The sequence below is a fragment of the Grammomys surdaster genome, unplaced genomic scaffold (genome assembly GCF_004785775.1).
Source record: "Grammomys surdaster isolate TR1022 unplaced genomic scaffold, NIH_TR_1.0 142, whole genome shotgun sequence".
NCBI lineage: Eukaryota > Metazoa > Chordata > Mammalia > Rodentia > Muridae > Grammomys > Grammomys surdaster.
In genome coordinates, this window is record NW_021604600.1 from 5351068 (window position 1) to 5361755 (window position 10688).

At 42.1% G+C, this 10688-nt stretch overlaps 1 protein-coding gene across 1 annotated transcript in view; it reads left to right on the forward strand.

Annotated features, from left to right (window-relative positions):
- Hs3st4 (heparan sulfate-glucosamine 3-sulfotransferase 4) overlaps positions 1–10435 on the forward strand; it is a 401599-nt gene extending 391164 nt beyond the window's left edge. Inside the window, exon 3 of the mRNA XM_028764209.1 lies at positions 9799–10435. Within this exon, the coding sequence (XP_028620042.1) occupies positions 9799–10435 (637 nt within the window). The remainder of the gene's footprint in view (positions 1–9798) is intronic.
- Positions 10436–10688: the final 253 nt, after the last annotated feature.

Below are 10688 nucleotides of genomic sequence, written 5' to 3' on the forward strand. Positions count from 1 at the left end.
CTCTCTCTCTCTCTCTCTCTCTCTCTCTCTCTCTTTCTCTCTCTCTTCCCACCAACCTTTATTTCTCCACCTCCCCTTCTCTGCCCAATCACTGGCTCTAGCCTTTATTTTACAAATTAAGGTGGGCAGAAAGTTCACAAGAAGTCACCTGTGTACTGATTCACTCCTCCTCTGCAGCCCCTCCCAGGAAAGCAGAATTAGCATCAAAATACAAGACCAGGGCTATCCACAACACACCCCCACCCCTGTATCCTTTCTTTTCCACTACCCTTGGTGTGTGGTGGGCTAAAAGGAGGTTAAAACATTTTAAAATCATCATTAAAAATAGATTTCAAAAAATTAAGTTACACTGCACCTTCTAATCTTTCCTAATAATTAGAAACCAAGCATGCAAATATATGCGCCTTTGGGGGCCATTCTTAATCAAACTACCACATTCAGGTAGTTCTTTGGAGACAAAAGCAAATCACCTCAATAAGAATCATAACCCTCCCAGTCCTGAAAGATCTCTGTTAATTTGGCACAAACTTCAGAACAGAAACATGTTTGAGACCTGAGGTTATTGTTTTCTTCTGTATTGTGATTGTATGACATTTAGACCCAGGGTGTTTTCCTTATTGTTTTGTAATCCTTCCTTGTATATTCTTGTGTCTCATCTTCCTCTTCCTCCTTCTTCACACTCCAGTTATCATGATCTTCACCATTTCCTGCTCAGCTCACAGCTTTCTGTTCTCTTCCTCTTCCCTGTGAATGCATATGGCAAGGTAGGGGAGATGCAGCAACAGAGTCTTCTCAATGGAACCACCACAGAAACGGTCCACCCAACCTGTTCTCTAGTAAATTATTGTCTTGACTGTCAGGGACCACACCTACTTTTTACCCCAACATGCTCTTAACCACTTGTATATAATTTAAAGGTTGACGCGTGTAGCTTGGAACAGATAAAGCCAGACCAGACGGTTCCATGAGGGAGAGTTTATTAAGAGAGACAGACAGACAGACAGACAGAGAGAGAGAGAGAGAGAGAGAGAGAGAGAGAGAAAGGAGAGGCCGGCTTTGACCACGTGGAGAGAGGGGGAAGGGAAAGGGGGAGGTGAGAGGGGACAGAGAGCCTGCAGGCAGGGATCAATGGAGTAAGAGAGAACAAGAGAGCGAGGAGGAGGCAAGCAGCCCCTTTTATAGTGGGCAGGCCTACCTGGCTATTGCCAGGTAACTGTGGGGAGGAGCATGCCTGGGTGTTGCCAGGTAACTGTTTAGGTGGAGTTTAGACAGAATACTAACAATAATAATCACCAACAGCTACTTCATTGAATTGCTAAGAAGTGACCTTGAAACACAGTCCTTTTTACGTACAAGAGGTATAAGGAAGAAACATATGAGTCCTAAATTCATTCAGTAAGTTGACTGTTAACTCAGACCTGTAGCCCAGAACCTTCTTTGCTTCTAGCTTAGAGCAGTGTGGTCCCCAAACGTGCAGATTTTCTCTGTCGTCTGTATATGAATGCAGTTTTCAAATGGATCACTTCCTTTTTCATAAACTTGGGTGTGAAGACCCAACATATTTGGGAAAGGCAAAGTCTGGCCCATGAATCATTGGGCAAGATTAATTTTTCTCTCTGAAACACGACTTTCTCCATCTTTATAAAGGGCTCAGTGAGTCACAGGGGCCTCTAAGGTTAAACCAGGGTAATGTGACACAGTTGCTGCACTGGCTGTTAACTGTGTTTCTTCCCTAGCTGAACAGGAGCTGGATCCACCCTCTGCCCTTGTTTTAACTATCATTTTTGTGGGTTATAGTTCATTGAGAAGGCTCAGAAAATATTGCTAATTTATGCACCATTTATTCCACTAGATAATGCATTTGGGAAAGTGTAAGGTGCCCACACACCTGCAGTTCAGGGAAACTAAAGACAAGCTCTGCACTGACCCTGCCAGGGAGAATGGGCACTTTATATCTCATATGGTTGACTGCTTTCTCCCGCAGTGTTCATGATGGTGTCCATTCGCTTCAGTTGAGGAGGCCCTGGAGAGAGATATTACAAATTGAATGATGTAGCTTGATCTGACAAGAATTTCTAGGGATTCTGGCATGGGTTCTGTGCTTCTCAGTAGTAAGCCACTTTCACTGGTCATGTAATAATTTTAAAATGTCTGATTTTAAAGTTCTACTTTGACACTAACACAGTGACTTTGGGACAGTCATGTCACTTTGCTGAGCCTCTGCAATGTGCCACTTGTCAAGAAGTAACCAAAAGGGTAAGCTATGGTGTTAGGCAAAACGTAAAGTTGAATGTGCCTTCTGCCTCTTTTGACTGTGAACAAATGAATCAGTCTTGTCGGGTTTCAGTTTTCTGATCTTTAAAGAGATTATAAGGGTACAAACTTCAAAAGAGATTTCTAAAAATCAACATCAAATGTATAGAGAATCCATGTGAATCACTCACTAGATATTAACTCATTTAATAAGTTCCTGTGAAAAGGCAATTATTCATGTAGTGATTGCTCTTCAGATAATAGAAATGAGACATTGCAGGTGCTTCTGGACTCACAGTGGGGACACACTCAATGAATTCATCATAAGTTTAATGTATTGGAAGTTGACAGTACTTTTTTTTTTTTTTAGATAGGCTAGCCTGCCCTCAGAGCTGGCCTTGAACTTGCTGAGTAGATATAATTAACCTTGAACTTTTGATCCTTTTAACAAGTGCTAGGATGCCCTGGCCGGCGGGGATTCGACGAGACCTTAGGGAAGGGGCAAAAGAATGAAGGGACAGAGACACAGGAATGAGAGCAAGTCTGGGGTTCTGATCAAGCTCTGAAACTTTAATTTCGGGTGCAGGTTATAAAGACACAGCAAACCAGGAAGTTTGGGTGAGGGTCATTGCTTAGGGCTATCCCATTATTGAATGCTTATTGCCCTAGACCATCCCACTGTCATAACCAGCTTCCAGGAAATGTCAGAGGTTCTTTAAGTTCCAGGGGCCTGAGACCCTTGAACGTCCTTTCTTAACCTTGCACTGACTAGGCTTTCAAGAACAGCAGGTAACTTCCTAGGTTCTCTTAGGACAGCAGGTAGTTTCCTGGGTTTGGCTCCCAACACTAGGACAAGACAACCATACCATTCGTGTCTTTACTGGACATCAAGCTACAAGCTAGGCAACAGCCCTACCAACTGAGTCCTACTCCCAGCCCCTGAAAATGGGTTTGGGACCCATTGAACACCACTGATGCTCAGATATGCTGTGGAGAGTTGGCTGTCCATCTTCATGAGCATGTGATTGAACAGAAACCATGATCCAGCATCAAGAGAAAGTAGAATAGGTGAGACAGTATGTATATTTGCAATCATAGTTACTTGGAGGCTGAAGCAACATAGTGTGACCCTGTATTAACCAAGCCAAAGTTGGGGTGGAGTCATATCACAAATGCTAGCCTAGTAATAGGTCCTAAGTCAAGGCATGGTTTCTCCTGAATGTGAGCCACTTTTACAGTATCATATTTGAAAACTTGAAAGGTGGTATAACTGTACTATTGTTAAGTAATGTATGCAAGATCACACAACTAATAACCCAGTGCAAACTGGGCAAAGAGACCTCTAAATTTTGTGCTCTTGACTATGCAGGAGAGTCCTGTGTTTGACTGTGCTTAGTGAAATCATTCTCCCCTCACACATGAAACATACTATGGAGTGAGCAAGCCCTCTGTAATAACAGACTTAAGGTGTTATGACAACTATTGTCACTGGAATCTGGTGACTGGAATTCAGTATGACTGTGCTTAGCAAAGTGAAGGGGGTGTGAGGAATGAGAGTTGGAGGGCATCTCATAATTGTTTTCGCTGTGAGAGAAGCTGACAGCTTGGGTAGAGTGATTATCACTTCAGGACTCTATGTTGATGCTGATGTCACTGCTGCTCTGAGCATCCTGGGTATTGTTAAGGAGCTCTTCGAAGCCTAGATGCGGTGTTTTCTCACCATATGGTCCACAGTGAAGTACATGGTCTTTCAGACAGGGATGGCACGATGCAGGCTTGCTGACCCCATACATAGAAAATCTAATCTAAGGAGCATGTGATCCTGTTTCATCCAGTTTTCCCAACTCCCTGGAGACCATGTATTCTTTTGTGTATCGCTCTCATAATAACCCAATGACTACAAATAGCCATAGAGCATTATATGGTCCCATTTACCATATTAAGCGTTAAGAACACTGTCGAGGAAAGCATTGTTCTGTATCATAGAGAACTGAGACTAGCTATGCAGGACATGGGAATCAGTTCGGTTGTGATTCTTTGGTTGTATATTTGTTTGATTTTACAATGAAAGAGAACAAATTACAGGTTTAGTGTATGGTATGTGCTAAGGCAGCCCTTTCCTGCACCCCACTCTAGTCTTTGTTTTTTGTTGTTTTTGTTTTTTGTTTGTTTGTTTTTGCTAATCTTAGTAATGCAAGGATTCTGAGGGGCTAAAAGGAGTTAATAAGGTGCTGAGATGAGGTAGAGCAGTTATCTAGCGTGAGAAAGGTCCTGAATTCTCTGACTTCAATCTCAAGCTCTGTTCCCAAACTAAAATATACAATGAAATATAATAGCAGTTAGTAAAAGTCTTTGAGAACATTAACTTTTTAATGTAACAAACATTTAAATATTTCCCTGCTTGAGAATTCAATGCATAGACAAAGAGCGGGTCTGAGTATCTGCTGGTGACTAGCAGAAGATAGACTTATAGACACATTGAGCTCTTACTTCCCAGCAGAAGGAATATGCACATAGAAAATCAGTGCTCATCAGACTACCATGTTTGCAGACTCTGGATTTCAGACTCCCAAGTTGTTGAATTCACCTGAGTACATAACAGATTTGTCACGTTCCAAATTCAAAGACAGGGTTACTCTCTTCCACTCCACAGTTTTTTGCTTTACAGTGGTCTCCTTATGACTAGATCATCAGTCCATCATGCTGCTGCCAGTGTTCCCAGTCACCTCTCTTTTACCTCAGTCTACCCATCCATGAGGATGATGGGTGTTTATTCACATGGACTACCGCCACTTCTATCCATAGCCTTGACATAGCATCTGAGTGTGCTGCCTTTGAAACACACACAGTCTTCTCTGGTCTCACCAGTCAGCCAGAAAAGACAATTAAGTGTGCATCTTGCTCTAGGCTCCTGTTTGGCTCTCTTCAGTGGATTCTTGTCATATACAAAAGAATCCTTATGCCTTCCTCAGATCTGTTAGGCCCTCTAGGATTTGGTCCCCACCCATCTTTCCTGACCTTATTTTCTAACTCTCTTACATTTTCTAACTCCCTCCAGCATTCCTGGCCTTTCTCCTGTTCCTCACACACACCACGATGTGAGAACATGGGCGTATTGAAATGTCAGACCCAGCTGAGAAGAACTTAATTAAAAAGTAGAAAAGAGAAGAGAAATTGAGGGGTGAAAAGCTTCAAGAAGGTGGGAAGGATAAGTCTCTAAGCCCAGGTGGAAATTTGTCATCTCCGATAGAAGAAATGCCTCCACTAGCCTTAGTCTCAGTCTCTCTCCCCGTCCCCCCACCTCTCCCTGTGTGTATGAATGCAAGTGTGTTATGTATATGCAGATATGCACCTGTGTATGTGGGGCAGAGGTCAACCTCGGTTGCTTGTCCTCAGGTGCTACCTCCCTTGCTTTTTGAGATGGAGTCTCCCATTATCCTGGAACTTTCCAAGTAGGCTAAGCTGGCTAACTAGCAAGCCTCATGGTTCCACTTTGTCTTTGCCTCTAAAATGTAAAAATGTAAGCATGTACCACCATATCTAGGGTATTAGAAATGTGGGCCCTGGGATCAAACTTCGGTCCCATTGTTTGTGATAAACACTTTAGTGACTGAGAAAAGCCTCCAGCCCTGCTTCCTACAGTGTTACAGGGAGAGGAGTGTAGAAATGGTTGCTGGATCAGAGGTTCAGATGAGAGATCTGGGGGTGGGGGGGAAGAAAGAGCAACAAAAATTATTACGATAAAACTTATCCAGGACTGGCCTCAAGTTCAGAGAAGAGATGAATATCTTGATAGTCACCTAATTAACTTCTAAACTTACCTTTTGAACAAAACATTCAACAATTTCCTAGAGAATGAAACCTTGAGCTCTGTGCTTATTCCTTCCGTATGGAACTGGAAAAGTAACAATGCCTGCTCTGTTGATAAAAACAGATAATTACACGGCATTGTAATACTCTTTTTGTCAGAGGTCACAGCTAGGCTGAATGCTTCAACTTGTCTTATCAACCGACCATTATACTACTAGTAAATGTTCACTCATGACACAAACGAATGAGTGAGTGAATGAATGAAAGACTGAGTTTTAGAAGAGGGAGAACCGTTACTTCATAGAATTGGGAGAAGCCACTGGAAATTTTCTCATTGGCAAGGAAACAGTTGAATCTCAAATCAGTGATCCAGTCTTGCTTAGCATGGGTGCCCAGCTGTAGGAATGCCCTTGAATTACATGCTTGTCCCATTCACCTGCAGCAAGATGACCAGAGCTACTGAGACTCTGCTTATGCCCTCTGCTTTCCTCAATGTTCCTTGCCTTTTACTCCTTTTACATCAAACGCTGAGGTGGGCATGTCCTCAGCCTACTGTTTTCACTGGCATGTAGGTTGGGAACCACTTCATCTCAGATGCTTTGGATAACAGACTCAAGATCCACACTGGTCTTGAGAGACTATCAATTAGCCAGAGGAGATGAATTGAATGAGATTTAATGTAATGTTATCCCTGAGGTCTACGGAGTGAATGGAAAGAATGGAGAGGAGGAGTTGCATAGGTTCTTCTGTACTGAGGAAAATGCAACAAGACAGACATGGAAAAGTGCAACACAGGGGCCAAAATCTGGGGGAAGCCATGCAAAACACTTTTCAGGATGTTCTCTTTCATCAACATTTATTTAATGTTTTGTAATATGATATGTTCCTGGTTGGCCATCAGCCTCTAGATAAAGAATGGGCCTTATTCTAGATCAGACCTTCAGTTTGGCTTTTCCATTCAGTCAAATATTTTCCCCTCTGCCCTTCCGTAAGAATTGTTCTGAAAACGATCCCAGACAGCCAGCTTAAGTGAAAATAGATTCTGGCATTCATGAGGTGCTCTCTTGAGTGATCCACCTGCATTATCACATTTAGTCTTCGTCTCAGTCCTTTGAGCATGGAATTTTATTAGGTCCATCTTTTATGTGAGAAATTGAGGTTGAGAACGGAATAAGGGGCTTCACTGAGGCAACAAGATCATCAGAGCTTTTGGGTTATTGGATTATGCAGGTCTACTTTCAAAGGCTGTTCCTTACCCTCACCATTCCAAATGAGATCATGGACACATATATAAACACACACACACACACACACACGAGCACAAGCACACACACACAGACACTGTCAATACTGTGGAGACTGTGTCATCCCCAAACAAACATGCTTACTTATGACCATGCCTGTGGCTTTCTCCTAAAAACTACATTCTTTCCGACCAGTGTGCTCTAACAAGGTCTGGTTCTAGCAAATTTTTCTACCAGGCAAATTCCTCTTGATTAATAAAGGAGCTTGCTGTGGAAGCTCAAAGCCCAGCAGCAATTAATTATTGACAGAGCATGTGAATTAGAGATAAAAGAAGTCATTCTTTCTCCACGAGAGTGATAGTAAATAAATTTAATTATGGTAGGAGAGGCTAAGGGATCTTCATCTGAATTAAGTTTTATTAGCTGAGACATTTAAAAGCATGTCATCATAACAAAGAGGTCTTGTGTAATCCTGAATGTACCACTTTGGTTAAGACAGAAGTGAATGGATTTAATGGAGCACCTGGTGGCAGATGGCCCACTGTACCATCAGGTATTGAAATTGAACATGTTTATCTTCAATTAAAACTGGTCTCCATATGCCAATAGCAAACTGACTGGATAGTAATATCACGAGCCTTATTTTTAGTTGCTGATTGGCCCTCTGCTTTGGAGGTAGTGGCATCAAAGTCCCTCCCTAAAGGAAATAGTGGATATAAAGCTGGTGATGAAAAGTATTTTTGTCAAAGAGACTGGTAGTAGACAAGAACCATGATGTAGGATCTGTGTTAGTCTACAACTTTTCATTACTATAATAGACACCTACTACAATCAACTTAGAAAGAAGAAAGGTTTTTTGTGGCTTGTGATTTCAGAGATTCCGATCCGTGGTTGATTTGCCTCTTTGTTTTGGGGTCTGTGGAAACCCAGTTCATTATGGGCATAGTGTATGGTAGGGGAAGCCTGGTCACTGCATGGCCAGGCCATAAAAGTGAGAAAAAAAATAGAGGAGATGCTGGGGTCTTAACATGCCCTTTAATAATTTTTTTAAAGATTTTTATTTATGTATATGTGTTTTTGCTTCCATGTATGTTTGTGCATTCCTGGTGCCTACAGAGTTTAGAAGAGTCTGTTGGATCTTCTAGAATTAGAGTTTCAGATAGTTGTGAGCCACCATGCAAACACATTCTAGGAACCAAACATAGTCCTCTGCAAGAGCAGCAAGTGCTTTTAACCACTGAGCCAACTTGACAGCACCTTAATATGCCCTTTCAAGGCATGATTTCAAAGAGCTAGGCTCTACCCTTAAAGACTCCACCATCCTACCCAGGCTGGAGACAAAGCCTTTAACCTATGGCTGAGGGGTGCGGGGTATTCAAGATCCCAGCTAGAGCAGGCTCTATGAGAGGTTTGCTAGGCAAACTTGGAAGCAAAGAAAGAAGAAAATTGTGTATGCTGAACCAGGTCTATGCTTGCATTCTATATGTCATTTTGTTTTCAAATGAACTTAAGGTGACTGAAGGTGTCAAGGCATGTAGATATGCTTAAGTTTTCTGAGGACACAAAGCTTACCTTATATCTTTGTTCATTCTTTATCCTTTGGCTTTGGGTTTGTTTGTTTTGTTTGTTTGTTTGTTTGTTTGTTTCATTTATACAACACTGTTTTTAGATTAACTCAGGGCTCAGAAATTTTCCTTAAAAAGTAAAACAATGCATATTTTAGGTTCTGTGGGCACATACCTGTTGCACCAACCAATTTCACTGTTTATTGTATAAAAACAGCACATAAACAATATGTAAATGAGCAAATGTGGCTGTGTCCCAGTGAAGGTTTATTTACAAGCATTGAAATATAAATTCTGCATAATTTTCATGTATCATACAATGCTGCTTTTACTATCATTTGGGTTTTTTCCCACAACCATTTAAAGGTTATAAATCCTTCTTAGCTGTGACTCACATACAAACAGGAGGCAAGGAGAATTTGCCAACCCTGGACTAGATAATCGTTGAGGTCTTGTTGAGCTCAAACATTTCCTGAAAGCTACTACAACAATAATAAAACCCTTAATTTACTGAGCTCATGCACACATGAGATTCCATGCTAAATGCTTTTTAAATATTAGCTCCCTTAATCCTCATACTACAGTGTGAAGTCGTTGCTATCATTACCTCCATTTCAGAGATTATAAAACTAATATGTAAGAAAATTAAGGGCATATCTAGGTTAAATACGACTGGTAAGAGGCAGTTTAAACCCGGGAATACAAGATTCCCAAGGAATAATACATAAGTCTTACGCTGCCTTTTCTGATAATTACATAGTCAAGCCTACATTTGGGACGTAGAGACAGAGAACTGCTCAGTGCTCATCTGTTCTTTTGGTGGCTTCTACCTAGGATATGGGATGCATATAATTTGTGCAAAGATACTAAAATATCTTGGGTGTATAGAAATAACCACTGTATTTCCTCTTTCTCCGTTCTTCTAGAAATGTGATGCCTAAGACGTTGGATGGGCAGATAACCATGGAGAAGACCCCCAGTTATTTTGTGACGAATGAGGCTCCCAAGCGCATCCACTCTATGGCCAAGGACATCAAACTCATTGTGGTGGTACGAAACCCAGTGACCAGGGCCATTTCTGACTACACCCAGACACTCTCAAAAAAGCCAGAGATCCCCACCTTTGAGGTGCTGGCCTTCAAAAACCGGACCCTGGGGCTGATTGACGCCTCTTGGAGTGCCATTCGAATTGGGATCTATGCTCTGCACCTGGAGAACTGGCTGCAGTACTTTCCCCTTTCTCAGATCCTGTTTGTCAGTGGTGAGCGACTCATAGTGGACCCCGCAGGGGAAATGGCCAAGGTCCAGGATTTCCTAGGCCTCAAGCGTGTTGTGACTGAGAAGCACTTTTACTTCAACAAAACCAAGGGATTTCCCTGCCTGAAGAAGCCAGAAGACAGCAGTGCCCCAAGATGTTTGGGCAAGAGCAAAGGTCGGACTCATCCCCGAATTGACCCAGATGTCATCCATAGACTTCGGAAATTCTACAAACCCTTTAACATGATGTTTTACCAAATGACTGGTCAAGATTTCCAGTGGGAACAGGAAGAGGGTGATAAGTGAGGCTGACGGTGTGGAAGGAAGGCTAATGAATAGAAAGGATACTATTTAGCAGAGTCCCAAATCCCCGAGGTTCAGAAGCTTCAGCCATGCTGGAGTACCAAGAAGATTGCCAACCTGATCCATTCAGGTTACATCCAATATCATGGGCATAGGCAGAGGTATAGATCTCATGGCATCCCTGTGGAGGAACCAATAGTATCTGGTTGACCAGATGGCTACTAAAATCCACCACAAGTAGTATCTTCTACTAGTT